Consider the following 23497-nt stretch of genomic DNA (forward strand, 5'->3'; position numbering starts at 1 on the left):
TCAAATGATTTTCCCAGAAAATTTGCTACAAAATTATATCTAAATATAAAATGATTCTTTAAGTGACAGGATGTTTACCCATATTACACACCCCTATGGTCAAAGCCGTTTTTAGCGTCTAAGGATCGGTATAATAAGTGTCAAATTAGTCCTGATGTTTGTGATATACAGTGAAAAAAAAGTGTGGCGTGCTTCTTGTGTAACGTCTCTTATGAAAGAAAAACTCTTATCCAATGAGACTGTTTAACGTGATAGTTTCCGGATCTGAGCTCAAGGAAAGGATGGACTTGTTGTGTCTGTGTGTTTGTTGTCTCTTCAGTCAAGTGTCAGCCTCTTTTAACTAACACACGTGTTTGTTTTACACACGCACTGAACATTTTAGCGTGGAGGCACTTCCGTGACGGTTCAGGGTTGTAACGCGGTGCTGTAGGTACTTTTCTTCTTGCTAACTCAAGTGTTAGCCAGGTCAAGCTGAACACAACACACCAGTCTAGCACCATGACCTGAAATGTGCTCTGTTCAAAGTAAAATACGCGGCGACGCGCTCGAAAGTGCGACTTTTATTCTGAAAGTTCAAAAAAGTTGAGCTGAACGTCCCTGGTTTCTGTTGTGTCACGCTTGACGCTGGTGCAGCAACTATATTTGCTCGTATTTTGCTACGTTGTTGTTTTGCCACATTGTGAATGCTTCGAAAGGCTTTGAGGCGTTTGGTAACTTAGTAACAACACGTGGACAGGCCTCCTTTGGTGGTTAACAGGGGTGACATGTTAGTCGTGTGCAACGCTGCGGTTTTGTAGGAGTCTTTGAGAAAGTTGTCGTTAAGGCCTGTTCGGGTTATTTCCATCACTGCCAGCGGCGAACAAGTCCCTAAAGAGACATGTCACTGGGGGACTATGAGAGACATTTCGACTCGCTGAACTCAGAGCTGGGCGGCGGGTCTGTGGTCAGTGAGCGATCCGCGGGCTCGTTTAATGGCGAAGAGGAGAAGTTGCATTACATTCCTATCCGGATCCTCGGGAGGGGGGCGTTTGGTGAAGCAACCCTGTACAGGAGGACAGAGGTAAGCTGGATCCCTGCTTTTTTAAATACACCAGTCATACTTTATGGTAAATGTAGTAAAAAAAATATGAAAAAGGCTTAATATATGAAAAGGTATGAAAGGCAGAAAAAAAAAAGTTGAAGATGAGCATAAATCAACTGAAGGAGCTGGACATTTTTAATGTTTTGTTGTAGCTGGAAGTATGCAGCAGCTAGAGGCGACTGAAAAACGTAGCATAATAATAATAATGACCATAAAGATTTGGATAACATGCAAAGAGCTGTAATATATTGGAACAGCCTCACCCCACATCATATGGAGGACTACACATGACATAATAAATAAATAAATGCATAAATACATGCATGAGTAAATGTATTCATAATTAAATGTGTAAATAATTATAATAATAAATAAATGCTTTATATTTATTTCTACATTTTTGTTAAACTACATTTTTATTTGTGTAGGACATCCCACCCCCCCTTAAATGAATTTTGCAGACAGGCAAAAAAGAAAAAGTACAACAGTTGTATAGTGCCTCAGTGTGTCTGCATTAAAGTGAAAAATAAAAATAAAAAACCCAACATGAATCCTATTATCCCTCCCAACAACCCATGTGATGTCCCATTTTTATTCATGCATCAATGTATTCATTTATTTCAGCATTTATTTATTAATGTATTTATTTCTCACATTCATTTATTTCAGTATTTATTTATTTGTGTATTTATTTATTCATTTATTTCAGCATTTATTTATTCATTATTTATTTATACATTTATCTATGCATTTATTTGTTTATTTATTGAGACTTAAGTCATGTTTAGTCCCCCATACATTTAATCATAATGGGAAATATATCAACCTTTCAAAAGAAATTTAAAAAAGCTGTTATCAGTAAGGAGATAAAGTTAAAAACCTGTTTCATTCTGTCATTCGTTTTTGTTGTTGCCTTTTTTATATCACTTTTAACATTAATACATAACATTATTTACAGTGCTTTATAATATTTGTTTATCTTTGTCTTGCTTTGGACCTGAGGAAGAATAGTCACCATGCTGATGACTAATGGGAATAAATAAATAATAAACAATGAACAATGCAAAAACTAAAGTGACCTAATTTACCATCACAACAGAGCAAAGAAAACACATCTTGTGTAGGTTTAAAAGGTCCCCATAACCTTTCCTGAGGGTGTTTGCATTCAGACATTATTTGAACCACTGCTTACTGTGAAAACACGACATATAGCAATATCAGAAACATCCTGTTAGTGCTTGTTTTCTAAGTGGATTATTATGATTAACTGAACAGGATGTGTTTGGCTAACTGAATTGCTCAATGTTCTTCTGTTTCCATACCCCTGTGAGAAATTCCTGAGTGAAAGCTAGATAAATTACTTCCCCATCACTTGCTTCTTTGTCCTGTAGTCCAGTTGCATCCAAATACAATGTGTGTTTGCAGGCGCTTTCATGCTTCCCTTCGTTTCTGACCCAATCATATTCCATAAAAGTTTCCTGTTCTAAACCTGAGAAGATTTCCTTGTCTGGAGGGACACATCTGAATGCTAATTTGAGGCTCTCACTAGTATTATTTATGACATGTCCCCTCTGGCTTCCCTAGGACAACTCTTTGGTGGTTTGGAAGGAGGTGGAGCTGAACTCGCTCAATGAAAAGGAGCGCCGAGATGTCATGAACGAAATAAGCATCCTCTCCATCCTGGAGCACAACAACATCATAGCCTACTTCAATCACTTCATGGATAAAAACACCTTGCTCATTGAGTTGGAGTATTGTAACGGTAAGTAAATATTATGTCCACGCTGAAGATTTGATCAGGATTAGTTTGAAAGCTGTTTGTCTGTGACAGAACGCTAAATGGCCTCTCATCACAGGAGGAAATCTGTACGATAAAATCAACCACCAGAATGGGAAACTTTTCAGTGAAGAGGTATGAGTGCAACATTGCAGGGTATTTCTTTCATAAAAAAGAGACTACTCTTTATTATAGCTTCATCTTTAACATATTTCTGTAGGTGGTCATATGGTACCTGTACCAAATTGCCTCAGCGGTGTCCCACATTCACAAGGCTGGGATCTTACACAGGTAAGATGTTCAGCATGTTCATGCCCTTACTGATGGCATCTGAAGGACTCTTTTATTTTGTTTCCAGCAATGCTTGTTTGGGATAATGGATCGCTCCTTTTTCTTGCAGAGACATTAAAACTCTGAATATTTTCCTGACCAAGACTGACCTCATCAAGCTGGGCGACTATGGCCTCGCAAAGAAGCTAGACTCTGAGTTTTCAATGGCAGAGACCGTAAGTTGGGACACCCCCCCCCCCCCCCCCCAGCATCTTTAACCAGACTGCTATGATTTAGTTAGTAACATATCTTTTCTTTCCTTTTTTTCTTACTCTGAAAATTCAGTGTGTGGGAACTCCATATTACATGTCACCTGAATTGTGCCAGGGATCAAAGTACAACTTCAAATCAGACATCTGGGCAATGGGTTGCGTAATTTTTGAAGTCTTGGCTCTTACAAGAACATTTGATGCAACGGTAGGTTTGTCAACTTGCCAGAAATTGTTTTGTTTTTGTTCCCCTTTACCAGAATAAACTGATTTTTTTCTTGTGTCCATCAGAACCCTCTGAACCTCTGTGTGAAAATAGTCCAGGGCAACTGGACTATGGAAGTGAACTCAGATGTTTATTCATCTGCACTGATCAAGCTGGTGTACGAGTGCCTCGATCAAGTGAGTGATGGGAATAATCAGAGAAGAGTGGTGTGTCAGATAGTTATGAAACAAACAATTTGATGCTGTGTGCTCAAAGCGGACCTCTCTGATGGATACCGCTGTAAAGTTGCTATGATCTTTTTGTGTCACAGGATCCTGCAAAGAGGCCTACATCTGATCAGATTCTGGATCAGCCAATTATTTCCTGCCGCAGACAGTGAGTTGGTTGAAACGGAAAAGAGTATTTGTGTCTTTTAGATTCTGTTGGATGCAACAAAGTCAAAACACCAACTGACATAATACCCACTGACATTTCTATTTTGTTAGGGAGCTTAAAGAGCGCGTTGCCCTGCTGAATTCAGCAATGAAAAAACCAAAGTAAGCTATTAACAGATATATCCTTTATTGTAAAAGCCTATCTGTGGTCCTTTTATAAGCATGATTTTTAAATATATAACTGTTTTTTTCTCCTGGCTGTGCTATAGGCTCAGCACGGTGACAGAGTCCCCTGTTGCTGTGGTGACCACACGCTCTAGGGAGGTGTACTTTTGGGGCGGAGGGAAGTTCACCCCCCAGAAACTAGACTCGTTTAAAGGAGGCAGCAGTGCCCAACATGTGTGTGCAGGGGAGAGTCACTTTGCAGTGGTGACAGTGGAAAAGGACCTCTATACCTGGGCTGTGAGTATTAAACCATCACTCTGGGAGAGATGCACTGGATCCAGCTGTTCTTGTGCTTCACTAAAAGGAGCTTTCTTAAACTTCTCTTCAGAATGTCCAAGGTGGGGCCAAGATGGTGGGCCAGCTGGGACATGGAGACCAGGCCTCGTACCGGCAGCCAAAGAGGGTGGAGAACCTACAGGGAAAGGCCATTCGACTTGTTGCATGTGGGGCTGACTTCACTGCCTGTGTCACCGGTGAGTGAGAAGAGCTTCCTGCGAAAACAAGAACCTGAGAGCAGACCATTTTATGTAAAGACGCATCCTTTAAACCCTCTGCTGCTTTTGCAGATGAGGACCAGATGTACATGTTTGGATCAGACTATTATGGCTGCATTGGAGTGGAGGGTGAGCTCGGGATGGAGATTTTGGAGCCAGTGCTTTTAGAGTTTTTTGAGGAGCGGCCTGTCCGTCAGGTTTCATGTGGAGACAACCATGTGGTGGTCCTGACTCAGAGTGGGGACATCTTCTCCTGGGGCTGTGGAGAGTATGGTACGTAGAGATGCTGTATTACTGTTGTTCTGAGCCAATAAAGCCAGTCAGGTTGTTTTTGCTGTTATAACTGTAGCCAGCAGGTGGAGATAGTGGGCCTTCTTAATATTATGCTAAGTGTTCTCAGTCAAAATTGCTCTATTTTCCTGCTGCAGGGCGTCTCGGCCTGGAATGTGAGGATGACTTCTCTTCTCCGATGCAAGTATGTTCTTTCTATGCAAGAATGTTTTAAGCCGTGAGATAGAATAGTTTTTATTTGTAGCTGTTTATTTCAGAAGTACTGTCTGTTCTCTGGTTCACCAGGTGGAGATCCCAAAAGGCGCCAGCATCTCCTCAGTTTCATGTGCTAGCGATGGAACCTTCTTTTTAACAGAAACTGGCAAAGTCCTAGCATGTGGAAACAATGAATTCAACAAACTTGGTCTGAACCAGGGATTCTCTGGTCTCAAAAACCACCCTGGAGAGGTACTGGGTTTTACTTAAAGGACTGTAGTAATATAGACTTTAGGGAATGCAGGTATTATTATTTCTTTCTTTTTCTGTACACCACAATAGGGTTACCAGGGGATCCCATACATCACCACACTAACCTTGGTAAAGCAGCTGGCGCGGTTCAAGATTCAGGCCATAGCGCCAGGGAAAACACACACAGCTGCCATTGATGGTACTGAGAAAGATACTATTTCTCTTTTTAAATAAAATGTTCACCATTTCAAAGAAACATTTTTTGATATGATTTCTGGCTTTGCAGAACGTGGTCGTCTGATCACTTTTGGTTGCAACAAGTACGGACAGCTGGGTGTAAAGGACTTTAAGAAACACCAGGGTGTCCAACTCCTTGTTGGACCCTTTGGAGGGAAGACAGTGACCAAGGTGTCTTGTGGAGATGGCTTCACCATTGCAGCCACTGAGGGTAAGAACACAGACAGTGTTTTGGTGCATCTATGGCAATAATATGTATATTTTTCAGATTTTGTGTCTAGGTTTATTGCACTTTAATTTCTTTACAAAATCTTCAGACTTTTGGTCCTGAGAATATATCATCACCTGTCTTTGTTCCTTACAGACAATCACATCTTTGCATGGGGAAACGCAGGAAACGGGCGACTAGGGATGCCGGCTGATAAAGGATTTGGTTTAGAGGTATGCCCTGCCATGCCTAGGCCAATTTTTGGTTCCCTCCACTATGTACCGGATCTCTCTTGTCGTGGCTGGCACACAATTATCATTATGGGTTAGTAATCACAACCAGACACTTGCAAAGTATAATGTTGCAAGCAGCCAGCTGTCTAATATATTTTTAACTTTGCAGAGAAAGTGCTCAACTCCAAGACGATTCGCTCCAACAGCAGCGGACTATCAATTGGTAGTGGTAAATACAATAAGTGCATTCATTTTCTTTGCTGAAAAATAAGTTTACATTTACACCTGCAAGTTTACATTGTGTGTATGTGTGTGTCAATGTATTAACTGTATGTAAACATAGGATTGGGCCAGGAGGCATCTACATCAACAATAGATCTGGACATAGAACCTGGTTCAGAGACAGACTGTCGTGACAGGGGTCTTGGGGGTACACTGGAGGATCATACAGAGGAGTGCTTCATGGAGACCCCAATGATGTCACTGGCAAGCCAGACTGGTGACAGCTCCTGCCCTCTCTGGCTTAGAAAGGTTTGTTATTGTGAAAGCACCAAAGAATAAGAAAACCTTAGTTCATGAATCATAAAACACACATTCACCGAGTTCTCATCCAACAGGAGCTTGAGAACGCAGAGTTCATACCAATGCCAGAAGACTCCGAGGAATCCACTCTTGACCAGCTCTCTTCTGTCTCAGAGAGCGTCACTCTACCATATGAGGAGCTGAAAGAGCTAAAGGCTGCGGCAGCCGCGGTCAGCACTAAGAAAGACTTATCGGTAATGCCAACACAGCTGTCCTGCCTGTTCACTTATCTAGACATGAATTACGTACTCCAAAGAAAAACTTCTAGGCGTTCACATTACTGCTGTACATACTGTTTAATACTGTATTTTGAAAGATATCTACTATGGCCACTATTTTCCAGACTAAACGAATGGGCTGTGATAAAGTCAATGGATTGGACGAGGATGACATCTGCAAAAAAGGAGCATCGAACGCATGCTGCAAGTCGAGTAGCGAGATCATACAGGTATCAAATCTGAACACGCAGCACTGCAAATAATTATCCAGTCAGTACATCCTATGCCACAGTATTTGACATAGGAGCTTATTTTGCAGTTGCGAGAGACAGTCGCTCATCAAGAGATGAGGATCCAGATGCTTGAGAAGCAGGTGAGACATTTTTCCCAAAAGCCACCTGTTCGCCTCAGTGCTGATATGGATCCTTGTGCGTGAGTAACAGCATGCATTACTGCCTCTAGGTCACTGAGCAGCAGAAGGAGAATGAAAGGCTCTGGGCAGCAATCAATCGTTCAACGCTACGGGAAGCAGGATGTGACAATAATGGAAACCATCAGTCTGATGCGCGTATGCCCGGAGATGGAGGAGAAAGAGGAGGCGGATTCACGAACCATACGGGTCGATCTGCAGGGGCCAGTGTGTGAGGCTAAATCTGCAGATGTCCTGGTTATGGGAGAAGTGTCAAAACTCACATATTGAATCAAACAAGCTTCTTTAATGGGGAGTGGAGGCTCAGTTAGACCTGCAGCCTTGTGTCCATTCACAGTGGTTACCTACAGTATACAATACATGTTTGGCAGAGCGCTTAGTTGCATGATTACATTCTGTTACATATACTGTTTAATACCTAGCATACTCTCATATGCACACTTCACCAGGTGTTCGCCAGGGTGCAGTGATCGAGTTAGTTTCCTCACAGACTGAAATGTTGGCTGGACTCAACATGAAACGTCAGACCTTGACACCCGTGAGAGACCATCATCCTAGTGATCATAGTGTTCCTCTACAATGTGAATGTTAGCTCCATGTTTTGGTTGTATAATGGACTTTAAGTGATGTCAGCATTGAGGCTTCAGTCCTTAGTGCCTCACATATTACTATTTATCAAATGACAGGTAAGACCATCTTGTGCAAATAGGAAACCATTTGCTTATGCATCCAAAGATTAGGGTTTCCTCTAGTCAATGGTGAGAGATGGGTTGTTGGAAACTGGTTGGGATATGGCAGGCGCTTTCAAAACATACCTGGGAGGTGAACCTTTTGTCAATCAAACTCTCGCTGAAGTCAATCAGAAGAAAGAAAACATGTTTTCAATCGAGAAAAGCTTTCTGTTCCGTTTTCTCCTCTGTGAAGAAAAACTCCAGCTCTGATTAAAAACTGCTGCAAGGTAATTTTTAGGATGTTGTCCAGATCGACCATGACTGGTGTTGGCGTCATCTTCCAATGTGAAAACATAATTTTCTTATGTATCACTTTATTTTTAATTATTTTCATTTCATTTTCTTAAAAAAGTGCCAAATACAGAATAGCCTCTAAAACCATATTTATCTGACATCTATTACAAACACATTTTCAATATACACTTTTAACATGCATGTTTTATTGTCATATGAAAGTATTTGTGTGAAACACGAAACTACTGATTTCTTTTTTAACAACTACTTTTAGTAACGTTTTGTTATTGCCTTCTTCGACTGTTGAATTTTTGTTGGGGCACCACATGTAGGTTTCTCTTCTTTGTGACACGTGTGAACACTTGAACAGTTTTCTTTGAATGTGGAAGCGTTTATGATGTAGCTGACCTTGCAGCTATGTTTTCTTATTTCGTTTTTTAACCATTTCATCCGTCTTTGGTACTTTCTGAAATGTTTTACTATTTTGCATAATTTGTGAAAGCAAACATGTAATTACATTTAGAGTTTTTGTTTGATGTCTATTAATTGTTTATTGTGCGTGTTATAACTGTATACAGGGTGTCCCAAAAAAATGTATACACACTTTATATAATTGTTAAGTAGGTGTTTATCAAAATTCATTTTATTTTCAAAATGTAATAGAATTTACAAACATCATTTTATATATATTTATATATAATTGAGTAATCAGCTGCTAAAGTGTGTATATATTCTTTTGGGAAACCCTGCATACATACATTCATTCATTCATATATATATATATATATATATATATATATATATATATATATATATATATATATATATATATATATATATATATATATATATATATATATATATATATATATATATATATATATATATATATATATATATATATATATATATATATATACTGTAGATCGATGTTTACTGTATTACACTGGCAGTATTTTCACGCAGTAAAATGCAACGTTAAATATAGTCAAGAGTGCCTTAGCAAGCTATTGAAACCAAAATTATTGCAAATATGACAATGCTGTGCCTAGGTAATTTTTTTGTACAGTGTTTGACAGCACTTAAAAAATAAAAGGTTTATTTTTTTCAACAGTTAACCAAATATTGTGGAGATTTAACAGATTGTGTGAACACTTATCTTTCAGTCACACAGTTGCTTTGTGTAAAATCCATGAATAAAACTGAACAGCTGTCTGTTGTTATGTGTGTATAGTTTTCCACATTGTAGGCTATAATACACTGCAGCTATTTCTATGTGTTGATGTTAATATCCTTTATTCTTCTCTTGATCTTGGAAACTTCTGTGTAGTTAATGAGGAATACATTACATTTAGAAAGGAGACTTGATGTGCTTACTCCAAAGCGTCTGGGTCAGTTCTGGTCGGCTCACTTGGACCATTTTGGTTGTGAGGTTCCAGCCGGGAGTCGACCCTCGTGCAGATTCCTTGTGTTTCCCCCGTGGTTCTGTCTTTGTTTTGTTTTCCTTAAAACCTGAATAAAACAACATAAAAAACAATAAATACTTGCTTTAAAAAAATCAATGAAGCCTTTTATTACAATAACATTTGGAATTCAGAAAAAAATTGGGTGAAGAAAACAACAGTGGCTCAGAAACCCTGACTTTTAATCCCTAATGTGCCTAGAAAAGGGAATCCTACATTTCCCACAATGCAACCAAAAGATTATTTTCTTTAAAGTCTCGAGCTAGTAAACGGCCATGCCTTTCAAACACTACATCCCCAGAAAGTAAAGCAGGCTCTGTTATAAATGTAGTCTCAATGCCGAAGTTAACCCTGGTGACATCACTACCTCCTGCTGTGATGTCATTGAGGGATCAGCTTCAATTCAATTTTATTTATAGTGTCAAATCATAACAAAAGTTACCTCAGGACACTTTACAGACTAGGTATAGACCACACTCTATGACTTATTCATGAGTTACATAGACCCAACTATTCCCCCGTAGAGTACGGTGGCAACGAAAACCTTCCCTATAACAGGCAGGACCCAGCTCTGTGGAGGACGGACATAGCTTATGTGGGATCCACTTAAACACACGTCCCACAGCGATCCAAGCGGTCAAAAACTACACAGGGTACATTTGAAATAAACCCTTGTGTGTTAAATTGGTAGGGTGGATGTTTTAAAGGACACCAAATTGTTACAGGCCTACCTCTGGACTCTTGGGTCTGCTGTGGGTTTTCCAGAACTCCTCTATGGCGGATCCCTTTGTCCTGTTAACGTAGGAGTTGAAGACTTGCCGATGGGATTGCTTCACTTTTTTACAGATTTGGACATGTTGCTGTAATCTTTCACTTGCAAACTTTCTGTTGCAGATTCTGCATGGCAGGAGCTGGGGACCAGTGTCCGTGCTAGCTCCCCTACCAAGCTCCTCCTGCTCTGGTCTGCTGGAATGAGATGGACAAGAACTAGCTGGAAGCAGTGGCCCCTCTGACATGTTTCTTCCTGCACCTCTGTGGGTTTCTTTATGAGCCATTTTGTGTTGAATCGTTTGAGGCATGTCCCCTTCATCGTCTGAGTCATACACCTCCTTATATGTCTTTTCCCTATATTTCCTTTCCCTAGTCCAACCTTTATCGCTCATAGAGGCTGTATTTTGTTCTCTTTCTTGTGCTTTCTCTGTGACATAATGTGACTTCACACCTGTCACTCCCCAGATATCACAATCTTTTTCATCCACTGCTTTCCTTCTTCGGGCATGCTCTTTCACATTATCCCACCCTGATTTTTTAAACTCTTCATTCACTTCTTGAGTTCCTTTATGGGTTTTTCGTTGCGACTGGGAACTCTGTGCAACTTCTACATCCCTTCTTCCCCACGTGTCGCTTGAATCCCCCTTTCTTCTTTCTTGCATCATCATTTCACTTCTTCTCACTGGTTCTCTCCTCTGCTGCTCAGACGGCCTGGTTTTTGTCTGAGCGTTTCCCCTCTCGCCTCCTTTTCTGTCGTGCCTCTGCTCCTCACTCTTTCGGTCATCACCTGCAACAGCTTCTCTCTTGATTTGTTGTCGTATTTTTTCCTCAACCCTCCACAGCTTCTCCTGTAGCATGAGCTCTTTTGCATGAATTGCTCTGGCCATCTGCAGTTCTCCGCCAAGCAGTCTGTCCGAGTCTTTTCTTGGATGTCGGGATCCAGTGGTCTTTCTGATGCTATTTGAATTATGTTCTTGGGAAGACGAAAGGCCTCTTGGTTGTTTGGTAATAGTGATTTTTTCAAAATCATACAGATCAAGTGAATCTTCTTTTCCGGGGTTGAGAGGTCTTCTGTGGCTAACAGGCTTCTTTGGAAACGGCCGGTCTCCTCCATCTGCTCTCCTACCAGGTACGTCACCCTGGTGTGCTTCCGTATAGACATTGCCTTGTCTTTTTCCTGCGCATTTGTGCTGTCCTTGAGGACTACATCTTCTTTTTGTGTATGTGCTCATGACTTTATCTGTTGTCTTTGAGGTTGTACCTTTTGTTCCACAGATCTTTGTGTAAGAGCCCTCCACACCAGCCGCTGAGGTTATTTTCCCCCTTAAAGTCACAACAAATAGCGTGGTCAGACAAAAACTATGAAGGCCTGTGCTATAAATACATTTTTTACTGTAGGTCTTCATGTGGTTTGATTGAACAATTTATTCAAAGTAATCAGCTGATGAATTTGTTGAGGACCATGTAATGTGACTGAAGCTCTAGAACATGAAAGTAAGTTGATCTCGAATAGGAGGTCAATCCGGTCTTTAAATGGTGACGTAGAGCCCTTTCAAAGTAGACTACTACTTCCTATGTACTTCACACACTGCCCTTCCTCAGGTCTTCACCAATACACCTGCCATGTGTGAAGAAAATCAGATGAACATTTCTTGAGATACGCGAAGGACAGTCATACATGCATACATTCACAGACAGCAGGCAGACAGAGATCCGTTCCTTTATCTGGCTGTTTAGTCTGGCGTAACACCCTTTCAAAGTAGGATTTCCGGGTCCAAACGCTCCGTTGAAACAAAACAGACAACAACGGCCGAATTTGTGAACAATTATGATCATTATGAGTTTACATGACAATTGCATTGTTTTTAAAACTCAGATCTGTTCAAACAATGGGGAACATGGCACTGCTGCGTTGGAGGAATACGAGGCTAGGAAGGGCTTGGACCCGGAAGTCATATTTTGAAAGGGCGTAAGGTCACAATCGGATAGTAGTTAGGTGGTGATGAAGCAGCAGCATCTATCAGCCAAATGGCACCAAATGTGTCATGGCCACAACTGCTTGGCTGGTAGCCCCCTGCCCTCAGGGCTGACGAACTTTAAACTACAGCAATGACAGTAGCAGATCTGATCTCCACAAGTTATTGACTCCACCAACTCCTGTTGAAAGTTTTTTTTATTATTTTTTTTAATTGTTCTTCATATTAATATGTTTAAAGTACATGTTTTAATGTTTATATTCATATTTTGAAAATAACTAACTTTGAAAATAACTCAAATGTGCACTTTTGAAATAAAAATTGATTACATTTCGCCTTCTTTTTTTGTTTGTGTCAAATTATTTGTAACATAATGGTGATGAACCCCTCTTAATTTTGGGGCCCAACAGACTCTAGTATGGCCTCTGCAAACTACAAAACACTAACTTGCCCCAGAGATGTTCTTTGCCAAATTTGGTGATGATGGAAGAGTAGTTAAAATGAGATTTGTAACAGAAAGTATACAGGCTATGGTCTGGACCCACAGAAGCCAGGAAAAGAGAAATTTGTTTCTGAGAAATTCGACACAAAGCATTGGGTCACCAGAAATACACCTGCCGGATGTGAAGTAGATGGATGAACGGTTCTAATATGAAGGACAGAGATGCCTTGCTTTATAGTTGGATTATACACATTTCCCTTCAAAAATACATAAATAAAGAGGGCACGAGTTACTAACCGTCGCAATAGCCTATATAACGTTAGCTAGCTACTTTAACAAAACAGTACTGAAATGGAAAATATTCCCATAAACCCCGTCGAGGATTTGAAACACTTACTGGATATTTGAGTGTCGTCAGAATCAAAAGTAATGTTGAGTTTTTACAAATAAAGCCACTCGGTGCCACTGGTGCGACTCCTTTCCCAACGTTTACATTTGTTGCCTAGAAACCATGTCTCGGGTGTGCTTTCCCCCCGTTTTTTTTTTTATTGAAAAGATTCAATACAAACATTACTTTTGTTACATGATCGAGAGTTATAAACAATACCAAAAATATGTTTCTAAACGTAGAAAAAATAATAACATAAATTAAAATGTATACAAAGTTAAAAACAAAACAAAAAAGTATGGAGTCTGCTAAACTAAGTAAGTACATTTTAAAATTCCTAAGTAATCTAATAGTTGTTTGCCAATTTATTATTTTTGATTTTTCAAAGCGGTCAAATCTGACTTTAAATCTAAATCTTTTGAAAATATAAAAAGACGTTTTTTTTTGTAATTTTGGTAAAATAATTATGAAATTAATTACGTAAATTTCGTCTGCCGAATATTTGGGATTGTTTAGATCTAGTCATAAATCCATCTTTGTTATTATTACTTTTTACTTTTATTTATTCATTTTTAAATCTTTTTTTTTTTTTTACAAAACCCGGGTGTTCTCTGATTGGTCTCATGATTGGGCCACTAAACGTCACTTCCTGTCCCTGGAGCGGAAGAGTCCCGTATGTTTTGAATCGAGATCCTTCCATCCTTCGAGCTGAGTGAGTGCTCGCCTCACGGCTTCCTAACACTATTAAGGTGACTTACATGACAGGCAGCGTGAATGCAAAGCTAAACATGTTAATTGTCCAATTTGCCAATCGTTTGAACATGCATACGTTGTGTTAGCATAATTTATATCTGCTAAACAGTTAAGTCATAACTTACACAGCACAGCACCAATATAGCCACTGTCTTCTTTCTCCTTTTTTTAGGTTCACCATGTGCAACCAAGACCTAATATCAGTGGATTATGAAATCTTTGGCAGAGTGCAAGGTGTCTTTTTTCGGAAATACACTCAAGTGAGTTTGACAGCGACATAAAGTTACCTTACACCTGAGCAAGTGTGCTGTTACAGGAAATAGTCCAGAATTGACAACAGGTTAATCAGTTAAAGTTCACATTTGTAAGGGGCCCTGTCAGTCATGGGCCCTTGGAAGTGGTCTTTAATTCTTAAGTCAAGGTTAATTAAAAAGCATGTTATTGAACTGTCAACCACTTTTTTGCAGATGGAGTTAAATCAGTTCATTATCATGGTGATGGTGATGATGATCATTAAAAACAAAGTGAATAAGGCCATGAGATGAATTTAAAAGCTTCTGAAAAGTTTGTAAATGGGCCTAAAGTTCCCATGCTAAGTTCTATTTTATTTATAGTGCCAAATCATAACAAAAAGTTATCTCAAGACACTTTGACTTATTTATGATTACAGAAACCCAGTAATTCCTCCATGAACAGCAGCAAGTTACGGTATCTATAATAATAATATCTATATGCAATATTTATCCAGCAATCGTGTGCACACTGTGTCAATGACAACCTTCTTTTAAACAGGCAGGAACGTTGAACAGACCCAGCTCTATGGAGGACGGCCATCTGTAAACTCAAAGTCTTGTAGCTTTAACACTTATGATTTATTTATTTTTATCTGTGAAAAGACAAGTCATCTTTGTGCTTTATATACAGTGCTTAGAGAACATTTCTAACTATTATGCCCCTCCCAGTATTCTACCACAGCCATATTCTCCATCAGTAGCCATCTGCTATCTTCTAAGCCGCAGTGTTTCATTTTCCAGGCAGAAGGGAAGAAGCTTGGTCTGGTGGGATGGGTCCAAAACACAGGCGCAGGAACTGTTCAGGGGCAGCTACAAGGTCCACGCAGCAAGGTGAAAGAAATGCAAGAATGGCTGAAATCGACTGGCAGCCCCAAGTCACGCATAACCAAGGCAGAGTTCAAGAATGAGAAAACTGTCGATAGCCTAGAACACTCATCTTTTAACATAGTAAAATAAAATGATCCACAGTCTGTACCTGTAATATTAACTTTGAAACTGATGTTTTATTTATTTAGTATTTTTTTATTGGTTGGAATGCAGCTCAAGTCATGATTTGAAAAAAACGTCTCCTTAACATCTATAATATATTGACTTGCATTAATAAATGGGAAATTTCATTCAGCCGGATTCACATTGTTTTAATTTTGTTTTAGGAACAACAGTAAGGGAATATTTGATGAGGTGACCACATCATTAGACTGTTCACAGACTGTAAATCTGTTTGAAGAGGACGTTTGCAAACCAACCAGAGTCCAACAGATATCCTGCTGAGCAAACGGGCAATGGTATGACCTTGAAATCTTTTGCAGCTGTCTTCATCTACCTCTACAAAGACATGACTGAGGGAGTGTGAGGAATACTATGAATCAGAATGCTGCTGCCCTCCTTTGGAAACGACTGAGGTCTGCAGGTGGTTGTGGGAAAATGGCGAAATACCCAAAGATGTATAATAAATGTATCCTCAGTTTGTGTTAAAATGCCATACAGTAATGACTATATAATATTTAATATTTCCCTAATTAATCAGATCAATACTGTGTGTATATATGCAGTCTATGGGAAATACTTGTTAAGAAAGTCACTGCCGATGCCACTTAACAAACAAGACTTATCAAGAGGCAACCTATAGAGGTAGACACGTCATCAAAATATAAAATTTGTATACTTTTTAAAAAAAATGTGTATAAAGGACAGAAAGCAATACCGACAAAATATAACAAGGGCCATGAATAGAATTGGTGGGATTTAACGAAGATATCATATATTTCTAGTCTCTGAAATAGAATTAGTTGACAATTTAATTTGGTTTTGAAAATAAAATAATAGTAGCATAGAATGTCAGTTTCATACAGAACTGTGATCTAAATACTTATTTTTAAAACAGATTTAAATTTAAAACTACTTAATAAAAAACTAACCAAAATGATTAATTTATGCAAAGTCAAATCTGTGTGTGTGTTTATGATTGCGTTCAAATTAGCGTGTACTTTATCTTACTTTATGATTATGTATTATTGCACCAATATCCTGTACATGTCATTGATTTATTTCTTTTTTTGTGAATCCTGTTGTTTCTTGTGCCAACATTTTGATAATTTGTATGTATTTGACCATTGAATGTACATTTGATAAAACGTTAAAGTTGCACTCCATAAGATCTTCATCTATATAATTGTCTTTTAAGTCACTATCTATCAAATAGTGACTTAAAACAATGGTGATTGATCATATGACCCTCTAAAGAGGGGCATTTGGACTATAGAACGACAGACAATGTACACAATATATTTTTAAAAAATATATATTTTAACATTTAATATGAAAGATGAATAGCTATTTACCTGCTTATTTGGAAAAATAAAAAGACAGGGCAGGTTTTTACACACAGGAATTGTATAAGTTTGGTAAAACAAATATTGATAATGAACTAGCTACACAATATTGACAATATATACACTTTATTGCAATATTTACAATATTTGATTGTAATATTTACAATATACACATTCGATTGTAATATTTACAATACATACATTTGATGGCACTAGTCTTTATTTCTATGAGCATGGACAAAGAAAGGTAGTAAGGGCAGATAGGATCGTGATAGGAACTTGTGTGTGTGTGTGTGTGTGTTTAAGAGGGTAACAAAAAGAGGACGGACTGGAAGTAGAGAGGGTTACTGCTAGAAACAAGGTATCTCAACTCACATAGCTTACTCATAGACTGTATGAAAGAGCACACTCCCTAAAATAGGAGGCGGTATCCATATTGAAAGCTGGTTGCCTTGCCAATGACCAAAAGCAGAACTTGCTAAGCTGTTAGGTCCCTCACACCCGAAGATGGCGCTGTTAGCTCCGACGGTTAGCGGTTTGAGCTGCTACGGTCACCTCTTGTTGTTAGACGTTGACTGTAAACAGCAGCTAAGATTGATTTTTAACCATGGATGTAGTTTTTAGCACGGATAGTTTATTTTCATAATATTAACAATATCTTTTTAATGTTTTGCGGTCTATATGTCAATTGAAACTCATGGAACTAGCTTGCGTTAAGCTAATGTTAGTAGCTGTGGCGTTACCTAGCAACGGCCAATGTTAAGACAGCTGACTGAACACCATGATTAAGTGTTTGCCTAAAGAGGTTCAGGGGAAACTTCGCTCCGGTGTCGCCATCCCCTCACTTCAGCAGTGCGTAGAAGAGCTTCTTCTAAACAGCATCGATGCCGAGTCGACCTGTGTGGGAGTCAGGATGGACATGGAGGCGTTAAAAGTCCAGGTCATCGATAACGGTGCAGGGATAAACGCTGAGGCTATAGAGTGCGTGGGAAACAGATACCATACAAGCAAATGTAGCTCTGTGGAAGACCTGGACAACCTCAGGTGGTATGGTTTCAGAGGAGAAGCCCTGGCGAGTATCGTTTCTCTAGCCACACTAGTGGAGATCTCATCCCGGACCAGATCATCAGTGAAAACTCACGTGAAAATCTTCAAGGATGGCAAGGCAATGGATGTGTTTGAAGCAGAGACTACTCGACCCTCCTCAGGGACGACTGTTGTCGTTTGTAACTTCCTTTACAACATGCCAGTCCGGAGGAAGAGGTTGGATGCTGTCCTGGAGGGTGAGAGGATACGACACAGAGTGGAGGCTATTTCTCTGATGCATCCATCTGTGTCTTTCTCCCTGAAGAATGACTTAACAGGAGCCATGATGGTGCAGCTTCCTAAAGCGAGAAACACCTACCACAGGTTTATTCAGATACACAGCCTCGGGCGAGCACAGAAACTTGGAGAAATCAGCTACACGCACAGACAGTTTGAAGTGATCGGTTACATTGGCAGAGAAGGCCACTACAACAGCAGCTTACAGTTCCTGTATGTAAATGACAGACTGCTCCTGAAAACACGCATTCACAAGCTCCTCAACTTTCTCCTACGCAGGCTGAGCAGTTCAAATCAGAAAAATGACAGTCCAGATGGGCAGTCAGCCACCAGGAGTCCAAAGCTCAAACGAAGCCAAGAGTTGCATGGAGTTTACATCATCAATATCAAATGCTCTTACTCAGAGTATGACATATGTCTTGAGCCTGCCAAAACTCTAATAGAGTTCAAAGATTGGGATGGTGTTTTGCTCTGTATAGAAGAGGCAGTGAAAGCTTTTCTGAGCAGGGAGAACTTGGTGGCTGAGCTTTGTCAAGATGACACGGACTATGTACCCCCTGAATTGTTTGGCACACACAATACAGACCAAGAGGGGCACAACAAGAGCAATGGTGGCCAAGCAACTGGCAGTGCTTCTACACTAGATTGCAGCATTGGAATGAAACTGGCATCTCATCCTGTTCATCGAAAGCGCAAAGATGACTGTGCATGCGAGTCTGGTCAGATGAAGTGCCAAGAAGAGACTGAACAGCAGGAGAAGAAAAAGATAACCGCAGAGGAGTTGGAAAAGATAAAAAATGAAGGAAGTGTAAACAAAGAATATAGATGTGAGCCACTGTGTGATCTGGCTACCACTGAACCTAATGATAACATTACCGAAGAAGAGGAGTCCTCATTCAGTCAATCCGGGGAAAGCTCGCAAGTGTTAAGTGTGACAAGTTCAGTCAGACAAGTAGAAAGTGAAACACTGGAGCTCTCAAAGGAAAAACAGATGACATTCAACAATACTACCTCAACCAGCAACGTGACTTCACAAGACAGCATCTCTCAAGAAATTCTGCCTGATTTAAACAGTGTTGAGCACATACTACCTGACTTCCAGGGTACAGGAGGGCATGATGATACTTTAGTAAGTAACAGAAAGATTAGGCTGTCTGATCCATACATTCATCTAGACCTGTCCCAAATCAACAAGTCAGTATCTCAGCAGCAAACTTTAGCACAGAAATGTGAGGGGAGACTCTTTGCATCAAAACGCAAAATCTCACTGGATGCAGGCCATGACAGAACTAGTCAGACACCATGCACAGACTTCACTCTCATCATTCCCTTAAAGATTCCCAGAATTGCAACTTGTCAAAAGGTGTCTTTATGTAAGGAGTCTGGATCCCTTGAGAGGTTTAGAAGAGTATATGGTAAATCTGATGTCCTGAAATTACCCTCTCAAAAGACTCAGAGAGAGAATAACATGAGACTTCCTCAGACAGACGGCCTCGTTTTGAATTCACAGAATTTATTGGTTTACCAAATGGGTCAGCCAGATGGTGGTGTTACAGAAAGAGAAATAGAAGAGAAAGGAAGCAGCCTCCGATGCCCAGCAACCCTTTCAGAATGCACTAAGCTTAAACCAGTCTCAGGGCAGAATAGAGGCGAAAAATCCTTGGCAACTAAACTCTGCCATTTAAAACAACACAGGGCAGTTGATTCAAAAGTATCACCCCACCTGTCCAGGACTAACTCACAGGACGATGCCTGTGTCAGTAGTGGTAATGATGGCACACACGACGGCAATAACAACGAGAATCACTGTGACGCTGCACTGACTCCTGAGCCAGTCCCAGGTTGCAGTACAAATCATCTGCTGGCAGATAGAAAAGAGGCAACAACATCAGGTGACTGGCTTCATCACTACGATACATCTGTGGGAAAGACAGTTTACGTCAACAAGGTGACTGGACTCAGCCGATATGAAGACCCACCTACTGAGGAAACACAAGTGCGCTGTACATCTGATGTCACCAATATGGCTGTTAGTGTCATCTCTGAATTGGGTGAGTTAGTTGTTTTTCTATGCTTAGTAGCAGGTCATATTGACATGATAGTAACCGGAAGTAGTACTCAACATTAACCAAGGTTACCTACGCTGTCACCATTGTTCCCGCTCCTTAAACCGTAGGGATGGAACATAGATGTTACCCTTTTCAGGTGGATCTAGTGTTGCCCTTTCTACGTAAATCCAGGACAGACAGAGTGATTAGTTCAGGGCTTGATGACAGAGGTACCCCACACACAGACCAGATTGTAAACTGTAGGATGCCTAACATACACACAATATACAAAACTATAAGTCTTGTTTGTATTTACCCATAATCTTGTCTGTTTTAACAGATGCCAATGATGAGAGCTCCAACTCACTTACGTCGTTGTACTCGAAATGGAATAATCCTGTGTTTGTCCGACCTCCTATGGTAATCAAAACTTCTTTACTTTGTAAGGATTTTGCAGGATTTCCACTTCTTTTATCTGTCCTGAAGTTTAATGTCATAATACAAATTCAAATTTCAGATTTTGCTGTTGTTAATGATGCATTACCGTGCCAACAGGTTGGTGTGGACATAACAAGTGGGCAAGCCGACGGACTGGCAGTCAAGATCCACAACATCCTGTTTCCATACCGTTTTTCTAAGGCTATGATTCACTCAATGAAGGCAAATTTCTCTTTCGGTTTCCTTTTGACCGTTCTGACAAAATGTTTTTTTGTAATGCCTAACCATTTAACCTTCATCGATGTTATGAAGTAATTGCTATTTAATTGCCTTATAGGTTATTCATCAAGTGGATAAGAAGTTTCTTGCATGTCTTATCAATACAAGAGACGAAGAGCCTGCAGCACTCACTGAACCTGAAGGTACAGTTTAGACAGGAACTTCAACATTTTGTCATTTCCCTGTTTTATCAGGATCTCACGCGTTTCATTTTATATTGAAACCTCAGGAAACCTTCTGGTGCTGGTGGATCAACACGCTGCACATGAGAGAGTTCGGCTTGAAAATCTAGTTGCAGGTTTATTTTATTTTTTTAAATGCACTCTAATAATATTGAGAATGCTGTTGTTGGAACCATGAAGTGATACCACTGTATGTCTTACCATAGATTCATATGAGGATGATCCAGCTGCACCAGGGGAGAGACGCCTGTGTTCATCCACCATTTCTCCACCTCTCGAGATCAGTTTAACAGAAGAAGAGCTAAGGCTGCTTAGGTGTGTTTAATATGTAATGTACACCGAAGCAAGTGGAAAAACCTGTAAAACCAGTACACTTGCATAAAGGCAGACACTACTGAGTTAGAGAATATATATGTCTTCAGTGAGTATGACTAAACAAATTAGATCCAAATTAGATCCATTACTAATTTAACAATGTTTGTGTCCTGTTCATTCAGTTGGTACTGTTGATATGCTGTATGTTGTCCAACATTCAGCACCATATAGAAACTACAGGCCATGGTTTTTGGTTTAAAAATATTGGCCTAGCCTTGCACATGTCGTAAAGCTATCAGTCAGTGTTAAGGATAAAAGGCTGTCAGTTAGAATGGCCAATTTTTAAAACCTTTTTTTCAGAGGCTTCGATGAACAGTTGGTCGGATGATGCAGGTCCTTGGTACTCATTAACCACAGCCTGTATGCTATTAGTGACGGTGTTTAAGATACACTGGTGTTCATTTTTACTTTGGTGCAATGGCATTGTCATTGCTTGATGGATTTCCCTACCCTGCAGCCTCATTTCACCCTTGTCTTAACCCAGAGCTGTTGCGTAGCAGTTTGGTTCACTTGCCATCATTCAGTAGTGTCAACACTCATTTTGTGGCAGCCTGTATTAACAGTGGAGTGTACATTGTCAAATACATTTATTTTTTTAGCTCTTAATCTCTTGACACAAACCCATTTATGTCATACCATTGTTTAAACAGTGTTTTATGTATTGCTAATGTACTGTGGACCCCTCCTCTTACAGGTCCTGTCAGGCACATTTGCGGAGTTTGGGCCTTGAAGTGAAGTTCTCACAGACAGCGGATCCACAAGTTCTTGTTAGTAAGGTACCACTGTGCTTCATGGAAAAGGAGAGTAATGAGCTCAGGCGGGGGAGACCATCTGTTATCAAGCCTATTGTTGAGGTAAGATTTCTGAAACCTCTGTATAAACACCTGTCTATTGTATCGCTCATTTAGCCAAGTGATCATTTTACTATTCTATTCCTTTATGCTCACCATTTTGCTTTTTTATCCTATAATCACACATCAGGAGTATCTTCGAGAGCAGATTGATGTAAGTAGGAAATGTTTGTCTAGCCTCTTATACTTTTTTGGAGAGGAGAGTGTCATATTACTCAATTAAAGGTCTCATTTCTTATTCTTTGTGTCAGTTACTCCGCTCAACTGGTAGAGTAAGAGGAACTCTGCCACTCACTGTGCTGAAGGTGCTAGCCTCCCTAGCGTGTCATGGTACTGTTAAATGACATATCCCCATCCTTAAGTTTACTTTTTGAGCATTGGTGATTGATTAAATTAGTTTCATGCTAAATCATAAATCACTTGTATACATGTGCATTAAACAGGTGCCATCAAGTTCAATGACAGCCTGAGTAAGGATGAATGCTACAGCTTGGTGGCGTCTTTGTCCTCCTGCCAACTGCCCTTCCAGTGCGCCCATGGCCGTCCATCCATAGCTCCCTTAGTAGACACCCTCCATTTGGACAAAGATGAGAAGGTACCAAAACGAAATCTGAACTTTGTATTAAATGTACTATTCAAGGCATTTTACAGAACAGTAATCTGGTGGTGACTAAGCATTCTTGTTGTCCGCAGGAATCACTGAAACCCAACCTCCAAAAGCTGAGAAGAATGTATAAAGCGTGGGAGCTATATGGAAATAGATAAGTGGGTGTGTATTTTTTTTTTAAATGTGTAGTCTATTGTCAACAAAAAGAATTATAACTCATAACAAAAATCTTTTATTAAATGGCACAAATGGTCAAATCTCACCTAAAGCCCTGTAGCAGAAACCTTTTGTTTTATACTAAAGCACCTGTTAAATTTCATAGAAAGACCTTTTAATTTGTATCAAAAACATAAGAACACAAAAAGAGGAAATACTAAAATAAAGGAAAGTTAATTTGCTAAAAAACACCAGTGTGATTGAAATTCCTTTGACTGGACAGTAAAAAAAACACTATTTAGGAAAGGTAAACATTGAGATATGTTATCAAAACCACTCAACATCAGTGGAGAGCACAAAAAATACATACTTTAGAAAAATAAATAAAAATAGAGATCTCTTTTGGCAAATGAACTCTTCGAATAAACATTGATGAAATGTGCATTTTCAGAAACACTTTATAAATGGTCCCAAACTTGCAGTCGCTTAGTA

The 23497-nt window shown here is 39.7% G+C and overlaps 3 protein-coding genes across 4 annotated transcripts; all 3 read left to right on the forward strand.

The window, feature by feature from the left end:
- Positions 1-351: 351 nt before the first annotated feature.
- On the forward strand, positions 352-9069 carry nek9 (NIMA related kinase 9). 2 transcript variants are annotated; one of them, XM_083923606.1, is made up of 23 exons: positions 352-1060; positions 2666-2843; positions 2938-2993; positions 3079-3149; positions 3259-3364; positions 3474-3605; positions 3689-3799; positions 3934-3998; positions 4109-4159; positions 4267-4459; positions 4551-4695; positions 4789-4989; positions 5145-5191; positions 5293-5454; positions 5545-5653; positions 5741-5902; positions 6056-6223; positions 6302-6361; positions 6476-6663; positions 6750-6908; positions 7058-7162; positions 7252-7305; positions 7395-9069. In XM_083923606.1, exons 1-23 carry the CDS (start codon positions 878-880, stop codon positions 7575-7577), a joined length of 2889 nt encoding a protein of 962 aa, XP_083779732.1. In that variant the 5' UTR covers positions 352-877; the 3' UTR covers positions 7578-9069. The 2 variants fall into 2 exon arrangements, with proteins under 2 accessions (XP_083779732.1, XP_083779733.1); XM_083923607.1 differs by having other exon boundaries at positions 6302-6355.
- A 5000-nt stretch (positions 9070-14069) lies between these two features.
- Positions 14070-15388, forward strand: acyp1 (acylphosphatase 1, erythrocyte (common) type). Its single transcript, XM_083923608.1, has 3 exons — positions 14070-14116; positions 14293-14380; positions 15155-15388. The coding sequence occupies exons 2-3, from the start codon at positions 14300-14302 to the stop codon at positions 15368-15370; spliced, it is 297 nt and encodes a 98-aa protein (XP_083779734.1). The 5' UTR covers positions 14070-14116; positions 14293-14299; the 3' UTR covers positions 15371-15388.
- A 2139-nt stretch (positions 15389-17527) lies between these two features.
- mlh3 (mutL homolog 3 (E. coli)) lies at positions 17528-23483 on the forward strand (the record flags this gene model as incomplete). The annotated part of the gene is made up of 12 exons (XM_083924592.1): positions 17528-20120; positions 20246-20347; positions 20458-20537; positions 20673-20777; positions 20893-20977; positions 21064-21132; positions 21223-21331; positions 22086-22245; positions 22373-22396; positions 22494-22572; positions 22686-22837; positions 22936-23483. The coding sequence occupies 12 exons, from the start codon at positions 17528-17530 to the stop codon at positions 23005-23007; spliced, it is 3630 nt and encodes a 1209-aa protein (XP_083780718.1). The 3' UTR covers positions 23008-23483.
- Positions 23484-23497: the final 14 nt, after the last annotated feature.

Source organism: Echiichthys vipera, assembly GCF_963691815.1.
Source record: "Echiichthys vipera genome assembly, chromosome: 12".
Lineage (NCBI taxonomy): Eukaryota > Metazoa > Chordata > Actinopteri > Perciformes > Trachinidae > Echiichthys > Echiichthys vipera.

What these genes read in the sequence shown, in the direction of transcription:
- nek9 (XM_083923606.1), top strand. Translation starts at nt 878, where the DNA reads ATGTCACTGGGGGACTATGAGAGACATTTCGACTCGCTGAACTCAGAG. An exon ending in TGAGTTGGAGTATTGTAACG is followed by an intron (nt 2,844 to 2,937) that starts GTAAGTAAATAT and finishes CTCTCATCACAG; the next exon opens with GAGGAAATCTGTACGATAAA. An exon ending in GCACTAAGAAAGACTTATCG is followed by an intron (nt 6,909 to 7,057) that starts GTAATGCCAACA and finishes ACTATTTTCCAG; the next exon opens with ACTAAACGAATGGGCTGTGA.
- acyp1 (XM_083923608.1), top strand. Translation starts at nt 14,300, where the DNA reads ATGTGCAACCAAGACCTAATATCAGTGGATTATGAAATCTTTGGCAGA. An exon ending in TTTTTCGGAAATACACTCAA is followed by an intron (nt 14,381 to 15,154) that starts GTGAGTTTGACA and finishes TTCATTTTCCAG; the next exon opens with GCAGAAGGGAAGAAGCTTGG.